At 37.0% G+C, this 24,667-nt stretch overlaps 1 protein-coding gene across 3 annotated transcripts in view; it reads left to right on the plus strand.

Moving 5' to 3' along the window:
- The window catches only part of VCAN (versican), a 110,505-nt gene that overhangs the window by 53,716 nt on the left and 32,122 nt on the right, over positions 1–24,667 (plus strand). For all 3 annotated transcript variants that reach the window (XM_037530075.2, XM_037530077.2, XM_037530076.2), the window contains 3 exons: positions 13,712–18,772; positions 21,965–22,078; positions 23,225–23,338. In XM_037530075.2, coding sequence (XP_037385972.1) covers positions 13,712–18,772; positions 21,965–22,078; positions 23,225–23,338 — 5,289 coding nt within the window. The remainder of the gene's footprint in view (positions 1–13,711; positions 18,773–21,964; positions 22,079–23,224; positions 23,339–24,667) is intronic.

Genomic DNA, 24,667 nt, shown 5'->3' on the forward strand with positions numbered 1-24,667 from the left:
AAACTTTGGCAATGGAAAACTCTAAAGCAGATGTTAAATTAATGAGTTCTAAAGCAGGTGCTCGCATTAATAAGGAAAAAATACACATGTGCTTGGAAAACCAACATTTTTAAGTATCAAGGAACATTTTTCCAGACTGGAAAATCCTTAGTACATGTATGAACTTGTATAAATCTATTTACAGACATAGAATCTATCTCTACACATTCAAGTAAGCAAAAATACCACCCATGCTACAATCAACCAAAGCATTCTTCTTTTTTTTTGGCAGCACTCAGCAAGTCATGTAAATCTTGATTTTTTTTTTTTTACTACTGTGAAACAAAACATGCTACTCAGGACATGTTTATGTTAGATTTGCTCAAATGGGTCTTAATAACAACTTAGGGTGCTATTGCTGGAGGGCAACTGTAGTTAGTAGTTTAAAAAAATCTGAAGGAACTTTTCAGCTCATAAAACGTTTATGAGCTGAAAAATGCTATAGGGTGTGCTTAACAGTGGGTCAGGGGATACTGAAAACATGACTCCTGTCTATTTCAGGAGTAATTTGCACACCTGCATTTTGAAAATTTATTGAAAGGTTTTCTTTGTAGATGTGTATGAAGTCTACTGGGTTTAAAGGTGTAGGAAGAGTTTCTTTAATTCTGGACTTTTTATTTTAATACACTACTCTAAATCATCTGAAATGTCACAAATGAGTGTGACAGAATTGTGAATGTTTTAAAAGGTATATATTGGGATTTTTAAATCAAATTAAAATTTCAAAATACAGATATTAAACGCAAATATGACTATGCAAATGCTCTGAATTATAATCTTAAATAGGTGGCTTATTAATTTATTTATTATTATTTTGAAGATTTATTTTATTTATTTATGCATACAAGAGCTGGGGTATAGGCCAGAGGTGTGGTTGGGGGTGGTGAGGATTCACCAGAGACAGAGTGGGGAGCAGAACAGGCAGATCTACTGAAACACATTGCTGAGGGGAGCAGCGGGTGAGACAGGAGAGGTCTGTTGTGCCAAGTAGGTCAGCTCCCTGGCCAGGGATCGAACTCGTGCTGAAGTGGTTGCTGATAGCCCCATAGTAATGAGACTCAACCGCTTGTGCCACCAGGGAGGCCCCTATTCATCTTTTTTTAAACAAGTTCATATAAACTACATGCTTTTGGCAGTCTGGCTTGATGTTACTTATTTTGACAGGTGTTCTAAGTAAAAGGCAGATATAAAGCCTATATTAAACCCTATCTTAATATTAATATTAAGATATTGATAAAATGATTAATGTAATATTAAAGATTATGGTAGATTTTTGAGAAAGATAATGAATTTTAACAGCAGTCTGAAAAAGCTAATTTTGGCCTCTAATTTAGCATTCATTTTGCTTGGTCTCCTTATTGAGAATTGTGGTACCTTATTGTTTACTTCATTCAGAAATAACTCCAATATAAATGACCCCTTCTGCACTTTTGTCTGTATATTGCAAGAAAGCGTGAAAGGTTTGTTCTCTGAATATGATTGTGTTAAAGACAGGGAAAAGAGTAAAGGTTGTTGGTTTTGGGCAAATAACAATATTTATTATTCAAATGGGGGCACTGTCACAATTTTTAAAAACTAATGTCACATAGTTTTAACATAGTCACATAGTTTTAAAAATCACATATTCCCATCTTTATAGAATTATTTATATAAACATACTTTAAGATTATTTATTGTAGAATCAGACCCCTTTCTTCAAATAAACTTTTTTCAAGGTTTCCATATTTTGAGCAGATAAGAGAGTATTTGTTCTGGTTAATGTTTGAAAGAGGAGATCAGGAGCCCCATTTTTGTGGCACTTCCCCCTTACTCCCTGTGGAAGTTTCTAAAGTAGCATTTGTCTCCTAGAAAAAGAATCAGAGACAGTTACTCATTCCTGAGTGAGTACATTTTGGGGGCATAAATATTTTTAAAATTGGTCTGAATATCAATACCTTATCTCATATTGATAATTCATGTTATTAACATTTTCCTTTCCATAACTGTGGGATGTTGAATGAAGCAAATCAAGCTAATCTAGTTTTAATCGTATTGATGCTAATGTGTAATCAAGATAACATGCATTACACTTTGGAGAATTATATATATGTGCAGAGCTAAATCATCATCAAGCTCACACTTTTGAGTTTGATCTTTCAGACACTTTTTATATATATCATCAGGTTTAAACCTCAAAGATAATTTGTGAGACAATGAAGGAAAGTATTGCCAATGGGCAAATAGAGACACACGTGTTCTAATTTTGTTGGCACTGGGTCTAAAATTCTTGGCACTCCCTGGAGCATTTCTGCAGTGAGGTGATGGTTTCCCCTGATGAACTTACAGCAATAATGACATCCTATTGGCTCAGGGGCTGCCCTATCCATCAAGTCCTGAAAGAACATAGACTGTGGAAACACTGACTTCTCATTGGCACCTATTGTTTTTTTAAGAATGGATAATTTAGGTTTAGTTTGCTGCTCACTCTGGGCACAATGCTTGTTATTCAGATACCTGCTGTGGCAAGGTAGCCCTGGTTCTGTCTGTTTCTTTCCTGCAGGCTTTGGAGCACATCCCTGGTTGTGGAGGGGCTGGTGCCTACAAGCCTGAGTGTTTCTCTTTGCTGGACTTTGGGTGCACAACTTGCCAGGGAAGTTTTTTTTTTTTTTTCAAAGACTTTTTTATTTATGCATACAAGAACTGGGGTACAGTCCAGAGGTATGGGGGGGGTCAGAGGATTCACCAGAGACAGAGTGGGGAACAGAACAGGAGGACTGACTGAATACACTGCTGAGGGCAGCAGTGGGCGAGTCAGGAGAGGTCTGCTGCGCCATGTGGGTAGCTCCCTGGCTGGGGATCGAACTCGTGCTGCAGTGGCTGCGGATAACTTCATAGGTTGCGTCTTAACCCCTTGCACCACCAGGGAGGCCTGGAAGTGAGTAGTTTTTTACAGGGAATTAGGATACATTTCCCCATCCCTTCTTGACTGCTCAAAATCTAGAATAGGGTTGAGTTCCTCTCCTACTAGTCAATTAAAAAAAAGGGAAGAAACTGTTTACCTTTCTTCCTTTTTTATAGTGTGAGGAAAAGATTGACCTTAATGTTTCTAGATTATTAATGATGCTAACACTGTGCTATAGACCAAATATTACCTTTTCAAATAGTCCTTCTAAGTGAAATATTTTGTATGTGCAACATATACCATGCCCATACAGATATGCATATGCACGTATAGAAACTCTATTGTTAGAGTCCTGCGGATGTTTTATTAACTCATTACCCTTGAGAAAAAATTTAAGAAATTAAATTTGTTTTTTCACAGGTTGAGGTTTAATGATAAAACAAATGTTCCATAGTTAGAGGGAACTTTATGGCATTCCTATTATTGACCAATGCCTGTTTCTGAAAATGGCATTTGCAACCATTATTAAAACTATTACCGAGATAGGGTATTATCCAAAGACAAATGCCACTTAGCTATTATTGGTGGTGTTCTCAAGAGAAAGGCACATACTGTCTTCTAGTTGAGTAGAGTATATCAAAGTTTATCTTCAGATAAGTATGTAGTAGGTCTCGTCCTTTTACAGCTTCTAAAAGGGACATAAAATAAACATGAAGGGTTGGCCCTGCTCCCAAGGACTTTAAATGCATACTAGAGAACCAATATTAACACAATCAAATATAATTACAGCACAAAAACAGATAAATTACACACTAAGTAATGTGGTATTGTAAATGACATATGTGGTCAGCAAAAGGAAGGAATCAATGAAGGAAGGGAAATTAGGGAATATTCCATGAGAAGGAGAGATTCCTTTTTGAATAGTAGATCAAAAAAATAAATTGCTGGAAGTCAGTTACTTGGCTGTTGTTTTGCCTCTGAGTCTCCCCAGTGGTGCCGTGGAACACCAAGTGTAATGCACTGTTTATTAAATGTGGTTGGGATTACAGAGAGGGCACAGCTTCCTCCAGAAACTGGTAACTTCTTAGGATCCACCTAGAAACCCATATAGGTTGATGGAAACCAGAAATACTTAGTCAGCTGCCTCAGGAGGGAGAGTTCTCGTTCTATTCCTTATCTATTCACACTTTTCGATAAAGGTAGCATTTTCTGTAGGTTCAGTACATTTGACTTTTCAAGATAGACTCCCATGAAGTAGCATGGCTTAGAGTTACACACATGTAAAGTTAAATAGCATAGAACTACTTTTTAAAGAGTGCCCACATATCCAAAAGTTCATTTAAAAGTTCATGGCATCTTAGTTCAAGTGAAATTTGAATCAGTATTCTGGAAGCAGATGCTATAATAGGGGAATCTAGAGTTAATCTCTTCTTTTTTTTTAAGATTTACTTATTTTTATACAAGAGCTGGGGTACAGGCCAGAAATGCGGGGTGTAGAGAGGATCCACCAGAGACAGAGTGGGGAGCAGAACAGGCAGACTGACTGAAATACACTGCTGAGGGGAACAGCGGGCGAATCAGGAGAGGTCTGCTGCGTGATGTGTGTTGCTCCCTGGCCTGCTGGGAATTGAACCCACACTGCAGAGGCTGCGGACAGCTTTATAGCACTGCACTGAACCTGCTGCTCTACCAGGGAGGCCCTAGAGTTAATCTCTTCTTATCTGCAAGGTGGGCTCAGGAATTTCTTAATTTTCCTGTTGGAAGGTTTTGACAGGGAAAATTAAGAAATGATTGTTATTGCATAGAAAGAATATTTCCAAAATTTTTACCCTTATTCTTTCTCCAAATCATAGGGATTATACAACAAGGAACATATATCCATTAATGTAGATATATGTATAGACACATATACATATAATACACAAATACAGAAACATGGAGACATGTAATGTGTGTGTATGTGTATGTGTATATATTATATAATATATATTATTTATATATATATTATATAATATGATTCAAAAAGTCAAATAATCATCACACTAAGTACCACTATACTACAACTTGATTTTTGAAGCATACTCTGATACTCTAAATGAACACAGATGGCTAGTCATTTTGCTGCATATGACTCATTGAAGAGGCAGTTGTTCACTAGAGGAAAGAGCCTTTGGAAACAGACCTGGGCTCACTATCCGGGACTGTTATTTGTCATCTGTTTGGTCTTGAGTAACTTGCTCAGTCACTATAGGCCTTTGTTGTTCTAAAAGTAATAATATATAATGATACTTGCTATGTCAGTTAAATATATTCCTTAAGTGACTGGAAAGCACCAAGCACAATGCTTGGTATATGGCATCCAGTTAGTGCAAACTAACCCCCCTCTCAGTTTTAGGAATTATTTCTTTCCAAACTTCTAAATGGAGGAAAATTTAGATTGTTTTATACTAAGGTAAAATTGAATTATCTTAAAATTCAAGATGCCTTACACCCATGGAAGTCAAATATAGCTATATTACAGCATCTGCTTAACTGTAAGAGCTTATTAAATCTTTTTAAAAAATATTTATTTATATGTATTTTTTACATTGTTGTGTTTGTGTAGGGGGAAAACATTTTTGGTGCAAATCAGGAGCAGCTGTAGCCCTTATTTAAAATTTAAATACAGTGTTGATTCTATAGTGCTGAAGCATAGGATTCACTAGCTTTCTGCTCTTTTTCATGTATGAAAATTTGGCTTATGATTTGGTAGCTGCCAATTTAGTAGGATTTTTCCAAAGCAAAAGATCTTTTCGTAAATTCTTCATAAACTTTTCCAGGTACTGGGTCCAGCCTCTTCTTGCATATTAATAAATGCACAGGCATTCCCTGCTGTCTTTTTGTTGTTGTCAAGGAGCCCCCCCAACCCCATCTCCACACAGAGATTACATTCTTCTCTCTAAATGGCTCTTAGATCATTCATTTCTGCAATGAATAAAAAAATGTATTCATAGGCCCAGACAGTGTTCAGAACTTTTTTGGGGGCATAGCCAAGGGAAGAGACATGTATCCAGAAAGGAGCAGTAGGGGTAAAAGGAAAAAGAAATGGTCTCCAATATTTTATTTTAATAAGGTAAAGCTGAAAATTTTAATGTATTTAAGATGGCATTGCCTCGTTTTGACACTTTACAAAATTCATATTACATATCAGTGAGGCCAGTTTGTCATAGGCAAAAAGCAAAAATAAAAACAACCAAAAAACCCAGTTATTTAGTGGCTTCATTGAGAGCAATTCAAAAAACTGAGCCCTACTTGGTGCAGTGGGAATGGTGATGTGTTTTGGTGAAAAATTGGGTGCATTTTTTCATCTGTATTGAAGTACTTTTAATTTTTTACAACATATTTGAGAAAATAGAAAATTTAAAGGTTTCTTTCATGGTTTCTTTCATTCTAATGCATCACATAGAGTACTGGGAATTTATTTTATTGCATTAAAAATAGTTATTCCTTGGTATAATAGTCTCAGCATTTAGACTTTTTGAGTATGAATCAGGAAGGAAGCAGCAATTTATTGGCAAAAATGTTATAATTTTTCTTAAAAAGAGTGACTTGATTCTTTGCTGAAAAATAAATTACAGGAAACCCTCTAAGTATTTGCTTGCTTTATTAGGGTAACGTATAATGTGTGTCTCCATAAATAGTTTAAAGTTTGAAATAGGAGACTTCAAACTGGAAAGAAAGATTCTCTGGAGGGAGAGAGTATAATCATATATCAGTACTTATGTCTATATCCGGGCTTGCTTGCACACATATATAATCAGTGTTCATGACCTTAACTGGCTTCTAGTGACTTTGTCATTTGACTTTGTGGCACACATTGTCCTGGATTCTCACTGGGTGATTTAGTTGCTTTGGCCATATGCTCTACATAGTAGATTTCAAAAGGCTTTGGTTGTTCTAAACAGAGAAAGTAAAAAACAAATATACTTCTATATATTTCTGGAGAGTGTAAGTGGATAAAGTATATTTATCACTTTTTTTTTTTTTTGCTATTTTGCAATCTTACCCATGCTCTGCTCTCTAGGGGATCCATTTTGTTATTTACAGATAAAACCTTCTCTGCCCATCTCTTCACACTCACCCCCAGGAAATATTTTGGAGGTTATTGAAGTAAAGACATTCAATCAAGCTACTCTTAGATTGTGGAAAAGAAAATAATGTAGTGTATAACTTATTTGGGAGGCAACTCGAAATAATTAGTAAGCAGGAAAGTATATAATAAAGGCTAATTGCTCCCTTTAGTAAAGGGAAAAGATTGGGGTAATATGAAATGTTAATATAGAAAGCATATTTAGCAAGCAAAATCCCAGAACTGGCCTCCCAGGACTCTGGGTACTCACTCATCCCTCACTGAGAAACCCCTGGAGGGTTTGAAGCAGCACTAACCAAACACCAATCATACTGCCACACCATGTGGGGGGTTGAAAACCACCAGGAAATAGCCTAGTGCATAAATATTCCCACACATCTTCTCAACCCTAGCTTTATATCAGAATTACCTGGAGCTTCCAGATAAAAAAATACCCACTAGCTCATCCCCCACAAAACTTGAATATGACCTTTTAGTGGTGGGACTTCAGACATTTGCATTTTTTTTGTTGTTGTTCTTAGATTTGCTTCCTTGATTTCTTTTATTACTAAATATCTATTTTAAAAATGCACCCCGTGTGATTTTGCTGCATGCACAGTGAGTGGTGAACAATACTGGTAAGCTAAAGGATTTCTGTCTCTCAGACAGTGGCCTGCAATATAGACATTCCTGGGGAAAGATCTGCTTTAAGCATTTTCAGTTTAAGCTGTACTTTACTAGTTTGGAGAAAGGAATGTACATGACTCAGTCTCCCATTCAGTGAAGTGGTGGTCTTTGATCACATTTGGGAATGTAGATTTTGTCACACAAGTATTAAATGAAAGTTGGAAGAAAATAATTAAATATCATTGAAGTGTAGGTTTTTAAAACTTCCAGGAATCTTTGTAATAGTGAAGGGTAGAGAATAGATTTTGAGTTACCCAGAATTGCATAACTTACTTTGTGTGCCCATGTCAACCTTTTCTCTATCGAAATGAAAATTAAAAAGGAATATGTGTACCTATGACTTAAGGATTCTTTTGGCTGTACTGCCAAAGTTAATTTGTTCATTATATATTTGCACTTGAGAAAAATAGTGAGTGTTGCTACCCTGATATTAGCCTAGATGGACTTCTGGATTTGGAAAGAAAATGAATGATAATAAAAATATTCAGACTGTGTCTGCCCATCCAAATTACCTGGTATTTGTAACCATAGACATATTTATTGTTTGAGTTACCTGGTTCTTTAAGTATATCTCGGAATTTGACCTGTTATAACAGCCAAAGAACAATTTATTCATTTCAAAATGCCAATCTTTTAAGGGAGGTATCAATCTAGCAGAATGTAAGGTTTTTCATTTTTGATGATAAGTAACAGCATAGGTATTTTCCAGTGAAATTCCCCAAATATGGGCTAAAAGACCAGAGTATATAAAAAAGCATTATATGTTTAAAGGATCTCTTCATTTTAATTCAGGAACACAGAATTTAGTGAGGGAGACCAAAGTATAAAACATCTAGGGAATTTATAAATAGGAAACAATATGACATATATTATGACATACAAATGAAAGATACATCAATTTGAATTGAGGAATTCTAGAAAGATATTTTGGGGCACTGTATTTCCAATATGAATAAAGTTTGAAGGAAAATAATGAAATAATCCAAGTTGAGGGCTGGAAGGTCCTTTTTTAAAAAAATATATTTATTTATTTATGCATACAAGAACTAGGGTACAGGCCAGAGGTGGAGGTGAGAGGATTCTCCAGAACAGGGAGGGGAACGGAACAGGCAGATTAACTGAAATACACTACTGAGGGGAGCAGTGGGTGAGACAGGAGAGGTCTGCTGCGCCATGTGGGTAGCTCCTTGGCTGGGGATCGAACTCTTGCTGCAGAGGCTGCGGATAGCTTGGTAGGTTGTGTCTTAACCCCTGCACGACCAGGGAGGCTCTGGAGGGTCCTTCTTGACTACACATCTGAGTGGGGGAAGAGGAGGATGTAGAGATAAAAACATGAGTTGGTGGGTCTCGGTGCGGAGCTGCAGAGAATGTTATAGGCAGAGAAGTGAAGGCAATGATATATGTGTGCCACTTGAAGACATTGAAGAGATCAGGGGGAGCTGACCAGAAACTAGTTATTCCTGATTTTGGAAGAAAAGAGAGTCATAATTAAAAATAAAGCGGTATTTGGTAAAGTTCAGCTAAGTAGCTATAGTTTGGGGGTTCTGAATAGGTATATATATACCTATACATGGGAGATATTTATTTTACTTTAGTGAAATTTATTATTTATTGAAGTTTATATTTTTGATTGTGACCAAAGCATTTTCAGGATTTAGGATATCTGATTTCTATCTGTTTATCTGCCTCTCTGTCTGTCTGTTTATGGCTTTGACAGTGTTAGAGAAAATGAAACAAAGGGTAATGAAAGTATTGTCCTATGATTGGCTTTGCTTACTTGTTCTACCTTTTTTTTTTTTTTTTTGTGGGACTCTGGCCGGCAGCCGGGGAACAAACCGGTGCTGCGGAGGCTGTGGCTAGCCTCGCAACCCAGCGCTCAACCGCTGCGCCACCAGAGGAGGCCCTTACTTGTTCTACTTTTAAGGAAACATTTAAAAATAAAAGCAATCTGGCTTACTTCTCTCTCCTATAGCTTATCTTATTGTTCAGAGATGCTACAAGGTGCCCAAATTACTTGACTATGCTCTCCAGGGAAGCCATTACTCTTTAAGAATTGGGAGTTTTGCAGTCCCTGGGGCCTTTTCTATAATGAAGAAGAGCCCATATTCCTTCAGTGTACTTAGAGCAGATGACTGAATCTAAACATATTCTTTCCACTTGAAGGAACAGCATTATGAGAGGATTATTTCAAGTTGAGAAGAGAGATTATCCCCATTTATCATCACCATAACATGTTTGTCTCTTAAAAGTGAGGCCATCAGAAACGCTTATAATGTTTATACTCATATATTGCCTTTTCTGAGCATAAAATTCATGTATTGTGAAGAATTGAGCTCCTTGCTCAGCAAGAGGGGTCCGTCAGTGTGAGAGCATGCTTGGGTAGTGAAACAGAGGAACTTCAGTCAGCAGTGCAAATGTGGGGTGAGGATCGTGGAATTCAGTATTGATCTCCCAGGCTTTAGTTTAATCTTTCTCATCTTTACAGGGAATGAGTATTGATATAAATATTAAACCATTTTCGATTATTAAGGTGATGAAGAATGCAAAAACATCTGACAATCTATAACCAAGATGAAAATGCATATATTGTGCCAAAATGAAAAATGATGTAAAAATATATAAAATAAATAATAATTTAAAAAAAATCTGACAAGATTTGAGAAGGGTGTTTCTATCATGATTACTACTGTCAATCTTTTAACATCCTGAGTTGTACCATGTTTATGGTTGCAAATGTTGAAGCTGTTAGGGGATTTAGGACACCTGAGAATATCTGGTTGAAGATCATATTAGGTGTTTTTCTTGCTTTGTAAGGTGTCAGGTAGCATTTTATTTTATTTAGGAACATATTAAAAGTAAGTGAAATTGAAACATTTGTTTCTGTCTATTTAATGGATCTATAAGTATGTGTCGAAAATAAGCATTGAAAGCACTACAAACTTTATTTAAATTCTGTAAGTATTTCTCAAGTATATGGCTGTCTATTATAGTTTTAAAATAAACAAGATATTTTTTGTTGCACATTAAAATGAAATCTATTTTAATAAAGAAATGTGATCTTAATATATCCCCACTGAGTATATTGGTATATACTTATATTTAATTAAAAGCTCTTAAACTTAAGTTGTAAAATTCCCTAAAGAGAACATGAACTTAAGCCAGCTGCTTATGCATCTTAGCAACTATGTTTTGTGTCTGCTTCCCTTATGACTGGAAGACTTGTGCTGTGTCTACAAACTCTGCCATGAAGTACTTAAAAATATGTGGTGAATAATTTGAGGTCAGCTGGCAATAAAGCTTGTGTAAAATACCATTAAAACATCTATTAACCATGGTACTAGTATACTCAAGTCAAGCTATTAAAACAGATTCATATAAACATAGAAAAGATTATGCATACACCTTGTAGAATTCTGTGGTTTAACTCTTAAAAATCCAAATAAAAGTTATATTATCCTTAGACTAAAATTCTAAAATAGAGCAGTCTTTTATAAGGACATGTTCATGTAAGAGCTAGAAACATGGATTACTCTATTAGGTAGTTCAGTTAGTACAAAATAGAACAGATCATGATTTTGGAATGAGATACCTGTTTTCACTAGAGCACAGGTGTCCCCAACACACCCTGCAAAGAAACTTTTCTGGTTTTCAATAATTATAGCTCTTGCAATTCTCCAGTATTGTGAATGGGGAGAGGGAGATGAAGAAAAATTTCAGAGACTGACTGAACCAAAATGAGCAAATAGAAACATGGGTGAGAGGTTAGATTATAGTGATAGGAGTATGGGTAACTAGAAAAGATTCACTTGTCCATATTAGAGAGAGCTTATGCCACATAACCCCAATGAAATTTTAAATGTATGGAAAACTAGCCAAACTGTGACAGTGAATTGCAGATTGGTTTAGAGAATCTGTGGGCAGAATAAATTAACTTCAAAGCCTCAGGCAATTAACAAACCCCTCACTCAAACCTATATTAAGCCTATACACAATTGCATATATTATATATAGTTCTCACAGTCTTTTATCATAGCAAAAGATATTTAAATGTAAGCCACACAAACAGGTGTTGTTATTCAAAGATTTTATTGCGATGTCTTTTAAAACATATACACCTTTAGCGACTGTAAATTCATAGTAACAGCTTTAGTGAATGAGCTTAGTTTTTAATTATGTTATTTTGGAAAAAGGTTAGGTATTTAGTATTTAAGTTTAGCAATTAGGAGTTGTTGCAACATCTGTGGCAGAAATCATATCATATATATTCACACATTTTTATATTATACCAGAGATACCATTGATCACACTTCTCTTTATGATAAAAATCTTTCATTTATTTGAATATCCACAAACCTTTATTTATAGTTGAAAGATATCATGAAGGGAGTGTAACAGGATGGATATGTAAGAAATGAACTGTAATGTGTGAAAGTCAGACGAGAGAGAGAGGCCCAATCCTATGCAATATGCAAATAGTATTTTATGGAAACAGTGCATTGAAGATGTGATAGGAAATGGAAGAGTTTTCCCTTTTGCTTTTGTAAGAATAAAAAGGATAAATGTAAATGTGGAATAGGCCTTTTTTAGTTATGTGAAAGTCTTGTGGCCTTTGGTTTGCTTTTTTAAACTGGTTAAAATCAGGAAGAGCTCCTATAGCATTTTTTTTGATAGTTCATATACTTCCGTATTTATGTTAACACATAAAGAATATAAGCAAACACAAGAGTTTTTTCTTTTATGACTTACCAGTAAATGTTAGATGGGATCCTTTCATACATGGGAGGGAGTGACTTCTTACAACAGCAACAATCTTTCAAGGACAGGATGGCTCCGTCATAATTATTGTTCCTACAACTTCTCAGGTTCAGCATAAGCAGGTATGGCATGGATCGGGGGCAAGACTGAAAACTAATTTTGCAACAGATTCCTAGGGGTGAGAGCACAAAACAGTTCATCCTCTCTGCTTCTCTGTCTTCTTCATGGGTCAGCACACCCATGGGCACCTTTGTGCTCTGCCATGCAGTCCTAGCAGGACCTTCTGGCAGGGTGTCTGAATTTCATTGTGATGAGAGTGAAGTTCTCTGCCCAGACAAGGAGCTTTGCTGGAGGTATAAATGTCAGTTGGGTATAGTGGTTGGTATCCTTTGGCAACTTACAACCTAGGGAATGTTCTGAGAATATGTGCTATTTAAAATATGATACTTCAAATGTTTAGATAGGATTCCTGAATGGCCTTTGGAGAAACTGTTAAGAAAAAGAACTTTAATTGACATGATTCAGATCATGTCTCATAAAGGATAAGGGGGTAAAGATCATGTCTCATAAAGGATAAGGGGGTTAAAGGAGGAATCTTCTTTCTGGTACTTTGAGTAAACTATCCCTGCACAGAACCCCCTCCTCCAGGACTTCCTGCTCTTGCATCTGGGATGCAGCTGTAGTATATATGACTGTCTTATCTCACTGTTGCAATGGGGAGGGGTTGTAAATAAAGTGTGAAAGAATTGGAAAGAAACCTCTCTTTTTATTTTTCTAGAAACAGCTTTCTCTTAAACAGATTGTGACAAAAGTTCAAAAGGAATCTCGTCTCATTGCATTATTGAATAGTGTGTTAAAGCATCCTCATACGTAAAGGACAATAATCAGTTACTTTTTCTGTATGATCTGGTGAAATGGTCTGAATTTTTAATTTTTTTTCAGTTCGCACAAAGATGAATCCCCACATTTCGTCATAACAATGTATATATTTGTTTCCCTGTTAATATGTTGATGTCTCATGACCTATTTCCTTTAACCTTAACTTGGGTTTATTTTTTCCTGTTGTTAATATAAAACAGCAAATTTGAAGACTGAGAACCATGCATAGAAGGTGATTGTACTTACTGTGAAAAGATTTGACTCTTTTTTGTGTGTGCGTGTGATCAGCCAACCTTGCTATCGATTTTGTACACTGCCAAATCTTCCATTTAAGTATTGTGAAAACTCTTTGTTTTTTTCAGGTCGAATGAATGATTTGAGTATGCTTGGTCATCCAATAGATTCAGAATCTAAAGAAGAGGAACCTTGTAGTGAAGAAACTGATGCAGAACACGATCTAATTTTGCCTCAGTTCATTGAAATAGATATATATCACAGTGAAGATGATGTAGATGAAAGTGACGAATGTGAAAATGCTACTGACGTAACGACAACCCCATCAGTACAGTACATAAATGGCAAGCATCTCGTCACTGCTGTGCCCAAGGACCCAGAAATGGCAGAAGCTAGGCGTGGCCAGTTTGAAAGTGTTGCACCTTCTCAAAACTTTTCAGATAGCAGTGAAAGTGAGACTCATCAATTTGTAATAACTGAAACTGGATTTTCTACTGACTCACAACCTAGTGAATCTAAAGAAACAACTGAATCACTTGAAATCACGTGGATGCCTGAGATTCACCCTGAAATTCCAGAACATTTTTCAAGTGGTGAACCTGATCCTTTCCCCACAGTTCCATTCCGTGAGAGAGACGCATCAGAAAGACCAGAATCAGTCACAGAGGGAGGTCTTGAACTTGATAATCAGGTGCCTGAACATACCAAGTCTGTACCTCTGTTTCCTGAAGAGTATTCAGGAGATGCTTCCATTAATCAAGAATCTCAGAGAATGTTCTTTTCAAGGGCTACAGAAATAACACTTGGTAAAAAGGCAGAAAAAAGCATGTCTGTCACAATTACTCCAAGTTTAGTCCCAAGTTCTGTGTCGGCAAATGTTTCAGAGGAAGTATCAGTTATCTTAACCAGGAATCCACAGTCTGGTGATCCACTGTCCACCATAGAAGGCTGGGTGGAAGTAACACCTAGGCAAACTGTAGAGCATTCAGGAAGTCCTTCAATTTCAATTCCAGAAGGCTCGGGGGACTCAGCAGATGATAAAGCTAAAATGTCCACCATGGTAACTGATTTGTCACAGAGAAATACTACAGATACACTCATTACTTTTGGTTCTGGCAATATAATGATCACAGAAAACCTTTTTGATGTTCCTGCAGCTACCATTTATTCAGCTTCTGAACAACCTCCTACAGTAGTGCCTACCAAATTTGAAAGGGAAACAGACACTTCTGAGTGGGTTTTCAGCCCATCTCTTGAGGGAAAGGTAAAGAAAGATGAGGAGGATGAAACTACAGTCATGGCTTCTACAGTTGAGATACTTCCACCTACACAGCGATCAGATCAATTAATATTACCTTCTGAATTAGAAAGCTCAAATGAAGCTACACCTAGTGATTTAGCATCTATTGCCAGGAAAAATTTTATGTCCTTGGCAACACCAACACCGGTGGAAAAGGAAGTGACAAACTCTACTCCTGTCTTGACAGAATCAAATATTTTAGATAATCTGGGGACACAGAGCACTGTACCCAGCTCTAATGTTCAAACTGGGGTTCACCAAGGGCTGGCCACTGTCCCAGGTAGCCCCTTTATGGAGCAGGGCTCTGGAGAAGCAGCTGCTGACCCAGAAACCACAACTGTTTCTTCATTTTCGTTAAAATTAGAGCCGAAAATTCAAACCAGAAAGGAAGCAGCTGGCACTTTGTCTCCTCAGATGGAGACCGTATTCCCTTTTGAGTCAACAGGACTTTTGAGCACTGTAATGGATGGAGAAGTTGCTGAAATTATAAGCCAAACATCCAAGGACAACCTGACTTCAGGGGTTTCAGGAGAGCCTCATCATGGGGCAGATGTAAAGGATTTCACTACAGATTTTCCTTTGGAGGAAGATTTCAGTGGTGACTTAAGAGAATACTCAACAGTCTCTCATCCCATAGCAAAAGAAGAAATAGCAATGCCAGAGGGCTCTGGGGATGCAGCATTTAAGGATCCCCAGACATCACCATCTGCAATACCCACCTCAGATACCATCAGTCACATACCTAACTTGGAAAGACCTGGTAATCCCACGGCCAGTGTGTCAGCATTTCCCTGGGAAGAGTTCACAGCCTCAGCTGAGGGTTCAGGTGAGCAATTGGCCTCAGTAGGCAGCTCTGTTGACCAAGTGTTTCCCAGTGCTGTGGGAAATATGTCTGGTACACAGTCTCCATTTGCTGGCCAGCAATGGGAAGAAATGGGTACTATCAATGATGCTGATAAAAGATCAACAATTTTACCAACAGTGGAAGCTGAAGGTACTGAAGCTGCAGCAGATAAGGAAGAAGTGAAGGTCTTTAGCACAGTTTCAGTGGACTTTCCCCAAACTATGGAACAAGCAAATTTTGATTCACAAACATTCACTGACACTAGACTTCGAACCACAGATTATTCTACACTAACAATGAAGAAAATTGACATTAATGATGAGGAAGTGGAGGCGGAAGGCACTTCTTTAGCTGACATTTCTACTCCAAATCTGGATCCAAAGGGTTTGGAACCATACACTACTCTCCCTGAAGCTAATCTTTTCTTAGCTGCTACCTCAGTGACTAAATCTATACCAGCTGAAATTATAGTTACAGATTTACCAATCAAAGAGGAAGGAAGTATAAAATCCTCCAAAGTTACAAAACCAATAATTAAAGAGTCAGATACTGATCTTTTATTCTCTGGACTGGGATCAGGGGAAATTCTGCCTACTGCTGAATCAGAGAGCTTTACTGAAATGGAAAAAATCATTCACACTTTAGATCCCCAGACTTCTCCAGTGGAAAGTTTTGAAACAAGCATTGCCAGTGATATAAATGAAGACTATGAGGGAACGAAAAATGTACAAAATGAAGTAAGCCCACTTATTTCCAAAACAGACAGCATCTCCAAAAACAGCGTGACAGTGGCCAATACAACTTTACTTGAAATTTTAAGCGACATCAGAGCAGAAGGACCCACAACGGCACCTTTTACTTTCTCCACAGACACTGAACAGCCTCAAAGTCAGACCCACAGTTGGGCTGGAGAAATTCAATCTGGTCGGCTACAACCTATGACTGAACAAGTCTCCAATGAGAATTCTTTAACGGCAGAAGCTAAAGAAACAGCAACCTTTTCCACTGATTTCCTGGACAGAACATACAGTCTGGAGATGGCCAAAGGATCTGTTACATCAGCACCAAAATCATCTCACTTATTTTATGAACATTCTGGGGAAGGATCTGGGGAATTGGATATGGTTGATTTAGTCCACACTATTGGAACAACTCAGACAACCAGACAAGGAAGCACCACATTTGTTTCTGATAGATCCTTGGAAAAACTTCCTGAGCTTCCAAGTGCCAAAGCTGTTACTGTTGACGGATTCCCGACAGTCTCAATGCCGCCTCTTCATTCAGAACAGAATGAAAGCTCCCCGGATCCAACTGGCTCACTGTCAAATACAATGTCATATGAGAGGCCCACAGAAGACACTGCAGGTGGTTTCCAAGAGCATCTCGTGGGATTCGAGGAGTCCACTTTAAATCCTGACAGAAGAAAAGCCACTGAAAATATTATTATAGATCTGGACAAAGAGGACAAGGATTTAATATTGACAATCACAGAGAGTACAATCCTTGAAATTCTACCTGAGCTGACATCAGATAAAAACACTATCATAGATATTGATCACACTAAGCCTGTGTATGAGGACATACTTGGAATGCAGACGGACATAGATTCAGAGCTGCCGTCAGGGCCACATGACAGTAATGAAGAAAGCCCTCAAGTTCAAGAGAAATATGAGGCAGTTGTTAATCTTTCTTCAATTGAGGAAAACTTTGAAGGCTCTGGTGATATTCTTCTGGCTACTTACACTCAGGCAACACGTCACGAGTTGCTGACTTCTGAAGACAGAAACCAGTTTGATCACATGGCCTCTGTTTTCACAACTGGGATCCCTATCCTTAGCACAGAAACGGAATTAGATATGTTGCTTCCCACAGTAACATCCCTGCCTGTTCCTAATAAGTCTGCCACAGTTAATCCCGAGATTCATGAACCAAAAGTTGTAGAAAATGTTATGGAAGACATCTTTGAATCAAGCACTTTTTCTGATGGGCAAGCAATTGCAGACCAGAGTGAAGTAATATCAACATTGGGTCATTCAGAAAAGACTCAAGATGAGTATAAAGAAAAGATATCTGTCGGTCCTTCCTTTCAGCCAGAATTCTCTTCAGGAGCTGAGGAGGCACTGATAGATCCCACACCTTATGTAAGTATCAGTCCTATCCATTTTATGACTCAGAGTTTAACAGAGGCACCTAATGTACTGGAAGGATCCAATCCCCCAGATTACACTGAGGCAACATCAGCAGTTTCCAGTTTTGCAAAGTTACCCTCCCAGACACCATCTTCTCCGTTCACTGTCCATTTAGGCAGCAAAGCCTCTGAACACACAGAGGGTCCGCAGCCAAGCGCTCTGCCAGTTACAGATGCCAGCACTTCTCACGTGTTCCCAGGAAAACCTGCAAATATTGAAGCAACTTTCAACCCTTCAAGTAAAAAGTACTTTCCTGTAACTGAACCTCCATCCTCATCTCCTGATACAGAATTGGAACCTTCAGATCAAAGTAAACCAAAGTTATTCCAACAAATGGAAGCTCCTCCCACAGAACTAATTGCTGAAGAGGGAACTGAGATCGCCCCAGATCCCCAAAACAAAACCAGTATTGAACTTTCTGGGGACACAATCAAGGTGTTTCCCAATAATGGAACACCCAAAGCTGGAGGTGTTGTCACAGCTACAAGGGAAATTAAGTTAGAAGGTGCTACTCTGTGGCCACCTTCTACATCTGCTTCTGCAGTTTACCAGGTTGAGGCCAGTGTGGTGCCTCAGCCCAGGCCACAGACTTCTGAGGAGCCCACCATTCTTTCTTCTCTAGACATAAACCCTGAAACCCGAGTTTTGAGTAGAGAGGAGGATTCCACAGTAGCAACACCAGAACAGCAAGTATCAGTGAGAATTCTTGATTCCAATAACCAGGCAACAGTAAATACTGTGGAGTTAAATACTGAGCTTACACCATCATTTTCCTTTCTGGAAACTTCTAATGATACCGGTTTCCTGGTTGGCATTAATGAAGAGTCAGTGGAAGGCACAGCAGTTTATTTACCAGGTAAGGTCACAACATTGATAAATCTGTTTCCCAACTTGGAAACAGTCCCTTGGTCCTAACATATATAAGTATGTGCCTTTTATTGTGATGTTAAATCAATGGAGATTTTTATGTTGTTCACATAATGGCAGGACAGGCCACAGTATTGAGATACAAAGAAAGTAAGTACAGTCCAAAATGAGATACAAAGAAAGTAAGTACAGTTTATTTTTATGGGCTTTACAGATATTTTTTGTATTTTTCTAGGTTTTAGAAGCAACACACAGTTGCCACATACAAAAAATTAAAGTATTAATGGTGCAAAAACTCAATTTGGTTTCACTCACAACTGTAGCGTTGCTCTGTTAACTGTCTCGTATTTACGCATCTCTGTTTTAAAAATACACAAAAATCTGATTTCTCATTGATAGGTGCTATTAAGGTGGCAATATAAAAATATGTTAAGCCTTTAATAGTCGAGAATAGTTAATAGCTCTAATAAATATTTCACATGGTTTGCGCAATATCAGTTATCATTTCACACTTTCATATAATTTCCTTTCTCGAGATAGTCTGCATTTTTATTTAACAGTGCCTAGCTATAGTTGGTTTCATTCAGTATATATTCATGCTCTGCCTGTTGCGAAGGGACTTCTATGTCTTTACTGAATGATCGGAAAGCAGGAATTCGATGATGCTTCACATAGGCTATTTAATAAGATTTTCACAAATGGGTTATAAAACACATATTATCCCTGTTTAAAAGGATAGGCTGGAGGATTCAGAGAGCTTCCGTAACTTGCCCAAGGTTGCAGAGAGACACAGTATTGTGGCAAAAGTGAGATCTGAACCTTGGTCATCTCCACTACAAAGTGGAGATGATCTTTTTACTGACCCTTGTTGGTTTCCTATTAACATGTTGTAAAAATTAACCATTGATATTTAATGATATGTAAACCAGAAATCTTGGAATACTTACTTTGTAGAATTCATTTTTTGTTTAATCTAGCCTGATATGTTGAAAAGTCCACTTTAATGATGTTTTCCAGGAACATTATTTAAATGTAATGTGAGTGGAATCCACAAGTGCTCATCACCACCTAGCTGCCTCCTAGGAAAAAAAAGTAGTACTCAAAAAGCCATGTTAGTTGAAAATATGTTTTATCTTCATAAATATGTTTTATGGCATGGCTATACTTAGAATTATTTCTTCTGATCTTAGCAGCAGCATCTTGTGAAAAGAAAGTAGTTATTAAGAGCAAATATTATAAACAGTTTATTGTTATATAGGCAGTGTATTTTATGAATAAAATCGATCAAAGGTGGTTGATGGATTTTTGTTTGTTTTCACTCTATATTTATCTGGCCAGTATTTATTATTTTGTAATTGAAATATACTTAAGAATGGTAAAAAGCAAGGTCTGGAAATCATTGTAATAATCATATACATACAGGAGAATTAGGTTTGACAAATGAAGGCGAAATGTGTACCAGTTACCACTCCACCAAGTTTACCAAGATTAAAACTTGCGACTTCATTGCAAAATAAATTGTCATTTTAGGTTAATTTGGTAAGCAGGAGCTCATATTGGATATCCTGGTCTCTCTCTTACAGATTCAACTTTCAGAGATTAAAACGAGCTGATTTAGAGTAGAATAAAATCGTAAAAACAAAACTTTTTCTCCTAATCTAAACTACTTTAAGTTCACAGAAAGACCATGTTCTTGCCAAGCACTTATCATACCCTCTCTGCGTGGTGCCTAGTGTCTGTGGTGGGAATTCTAGTAATACTTTCCTGTTTGTGTGACACATAGTTTACTGAGCATGCTTACATATGGTCATTTCAATTTTGCTCTGAAGGCAGCATGTGGATGTGTTAACTGTAGTCTTGTGATATAAGCAGTACTTTCAAAGACAGAAAGCTAAACTACTAAGGAGATTCTAAATATTTTTAGAGCTCTATGGGAGTCTTAGGAAAATTGGGCTAATTTTTAAGAAGTAGATACAAACATCTGAATTAACTTCATGCAGTTGAACCCAACACATGCAAATGTGTATCTGTCAAATCTTTCTAGTGGTCCAGAATTTACTTAACACTCAGAAAGTTTGAGTTTGACTTTCCTGTGTGTGATAGGCTCAATTATCTTCTAGAACAGTTCCTTGCTTATCTTAATATTCCTTTAGTTCATACTTCATAAGTAAACTTACTTTTTTTTTTCGTGTGTAATTATTTCAGGGTTGGGGACTTAAGATTTTTGAAGATAAGATTTTTGTTTCATATCTAACCTATTTATTCAATTATTTTGTGAAATTTCAACTCTTGTTGGATTCTTGAACATTTTAAAACTTTTGTAATTCTGAAAAAGTTTTCAAATAATAAATATGTTGTTAATGTAAATACAATTATGCAAGTAATAGTATGGAGTAAAATATGTGCTTCAAATGTTAAAGTATGTGCATTTAGAAAATACTTAAACTATTTCTTCTCATAAATCTGTGTTTCTTGCCTTTCTGTTTATCTCCTTGGAGTGTCAATTCTATTTGTGCTTTAATGAGAAAACTGTAATAAAAAATTGGGTTTTCATTTTAGAATAGGTGTTTGTATTTGTTTTTATACAGTAGCATTTAATCCATGTGTTGCTTTTCTTCAAGTATAGTTTAAAGGAGTACATTTGGAACGTGTTTTTGGAAAAAGCATATTAATGTAGCAGAAGAGACTTCAGTGCACACTTTCGAAGAAACACAGTTTCTGAGCATTAAGTGGTAAAAGGCAATAATAATTCAAATGATGGTAACAAGCCAATCTGCTAAAAAGAATGCATGTTCTGTGTATCCAGCCATTTCACATGAACTAACCTCGTTTAAAAGAATACATTTTCCATTCACTGTGCACATATGTGTAATCATTTTTGACTAAAATCAATTGCCATTATCATGCCAACTAAATCTGCATTAGAATATACTAGTTGCCAGATACTGTACCAAAAAAATCATTTAAAAAAATGAATCCAAGAAATGAATTATAACAATTAGTTATAATGCCAAGAAGCACTCCAGAAAGCAAAATTAATGTTAAAATTTATGTGTAGTTTTTCTAAATTGCTATGGTAAAGCTTGCATTATGGTAGCAATAAGTGGCATTTTATGCTAAAATGTGTTGAAACTTAGCAATGAGCCTAATTACTTTTTTTTTTTTTCCCTGAACATGGTAGGACCTGATCGTTGCAAAACGAATCCATGCCTTAATGGAGGCACCTGTTATCCAACTGAGACTTCCTATGTATGTACCTGTGTGCCAGGATACAGTGGCGATCAATGTGAACTTGGTAAGATCTTCTTGGCTGAAAGAAGGTAGATTTCAGGATGTATATTGAGGAAAATTTTGCATTACTTAAATCGATAAAAGAGCTTCAGAAACAGCCATGTGTAAGTGAATTATAATGCTAAATGAAGTTTAAAAATAATAGGCTAATTTAAGTTGGATCTGGGAAATAAAGATAGGTGTTTCATAATTTTCATCAGAGGGGATCATGGAAATCTGTAAAAAGTTTGCATTTGATATAGATCTTAAAGTTGGGGAGGATTTTGATAGATTGTGGTAGACCTGAAAACCTAAAATTATGGTATGAATGGGAGATTTAGACAAAACAAAAGCACAGAGACCACAATTGCACAAATGCATCTGAGTGACTGCAGGGCTTCAGGTATGCCTACTTCTGGATTTATGGGAGAGAAACATTAGGAGAGAATACTATGGGTGTAGGCCTGAGAAGGTCCTAAGTCCAGTGTACTGAGCAGTTTTACTTTATACTCTAATGGAGTGATTCTGAGATTTTTGCATATGTTGGAATTGCTTGGAGGGCTTGGTAAAATATGGGCATTTGTTTGCATCCTTCCAGGATTTGTTTCAGTGGGCGTGGATTGGGCCTGGGAACATGTATTTCTAACATTCTCCTGTGATGCCCAAGCTACTGAGACAGGGCCACTGACTGGGCAGTTGTGATATATGGAATGATTAGAAGCCAAGGAAAAATCTTATCATGACAATCAGTGTGAAGGATGGGCTCAGAGGCAGTGAGTCCATTTGTTTTCAGAATTCCACAGACAGGTAACCCCAGCTGAGCCAGGGTTGCAGTTGGGAGAGGGCTGGGGACCTTATCAGTTTCAGTACTCATCTAAAAGCACAAAAGGAAATGACCCTCCTCTAATTATTGTTGAAAGTTTCTTAGGGTTGCCAGATCTTTCAAATAAAATACCATTAGAAAGGTCAGTTCAATTTGAATTTCAGATAAAAAAAGAAATATTTTTCTTAGTTGCCTTATGACCCATATATAGCAGAGGACATACAAAAAAAAATATTATTTAATTTTTTTAAATTTAAAATTCAAATGGAACTGAACTTCACTAAAATAGAATCCCATTTTTGACTTGTTTTGAAAGTATTTCTGCGACCTTTGATGATTTTATTTCAGATTTTGATGAATGTCACTCTAACCCCTGTCGAAATGGTGCCACCTGTGTTGATGGTTTTAATACCTTCAGATGCCTCTGCCTTCCAAGCTATGTTGGTGCACTTTGTGAGCAAGGTAAGAGCTATTGAAACAAACGTTATTGAAACTTCATTTCAAATGTTACTTCTAGATAGTCTGTGTCATACTGATTTGGATGGTTTTAATAAGTTTGACCCTATTGCATCCTCTTCCTACAGAGGGAAATTCAGAGGTTAACTAAATACATTAGGTTTCCTTATGTGTCCATAGCTCACAACATCTGAGCAATAGTGTTTACTAGAATATTGTTATTTTGCTGATAGGATAGAATTGAATATGACACACTGAGCTGAATTTAAGGACATCTAGTTATCAAAAGGATCACTGTTGTAATTATTTTTCCTAGGGTCAACCTAGGCCTAGACCATAATCCATATAAGTGGTTTTCACCAAGGGATATTGAATTCAGTTAGTTGCCTTATCTTCTCCACTCCCTCTAAGTACTTGAGAGATTCATTGGCCTATTTTTCCTAGTTAATCGTCTCTGGAAAATACGTTAATATAGTTGTTAGAATACATGAGCTTTGGTTTGGCAAACACTATGTAAAAGATACTGTGATTCGGCTAAGTAGAGAATTTTCCTATTGAAGAAGTATCTACTTTTTCTGAATGAAAGGCTTATGTTCATGATGACTGGAATCTCATGATCCCTGTAATTTACATTTTATGGCCAACCTGAGAGCGTATTTTAGGTGGCTAATGGTAACGTTGCTTAGTCCATCAATCAGAAACAGATTGTACGCCCAGCACACTCACTAAGCTTTGGAACATCAATTTCCTCTACTTAAAGTCCTGCAGTGGTTTGGCTTTGACAAAAGTGCTTAGTGCCAAACTTCCATTCCACCAGACAAATTGAAAATGTATTAGACACTCAGACACATTGGTCTGGGCGTACATTCTGCTTTGCAGCGTTAATCCTGATGTCACCACAGTTTAAGGCAAGCTGAAAGAAGCATGTACTGAATTGCCATTACGTGAAGGGATGGGTGATGGCTAAGTTTTTATGGCTTTTTTCACTTTATTATATAAAATGTCTGTTTTAGAATTTTTAAAGTTTAATCTGAAAATTATCCAACCGAGATCCTCCTCTCAAAGGAAAATGTAAGAAAGTTATCATTTGTTGAAGAAAACAAGGGGGTGAGACATTTGAAACTTTGCAAAGCATTAAAATGCAATTCAAAAGTCATTTGTTCAACCGTTGATTGAGTACCTACTGTCCTCTAGGACTGAGTTGGGCACTGGAGATAGAACTCTGAACAAAACAAAGTCCCCCAGCCTCGGTGACTTAGCACAAACCTTGGCATGGAAGAAAAAAAAGATATTTGTTGAATATTTTATAGTTTACCAAATGCTTACAGGTACATC

The sequence above is a fragment of the Talpa occidentalis genome, unplaced genomic scaffold (genome assembly GCF_014898055.3).
Source record: "Talpa occidentalis isolate TD23 unplaced genomic scaffold, MPIMG_talOcc4v2.1 talOcc4.6, whole genome shotgun sequence".
NCBI lineage: Eukaryota > Metazoa > Chordata > Mammalia > Eulipotyphla > Talpidae > Talpa > Talpa occidentalis.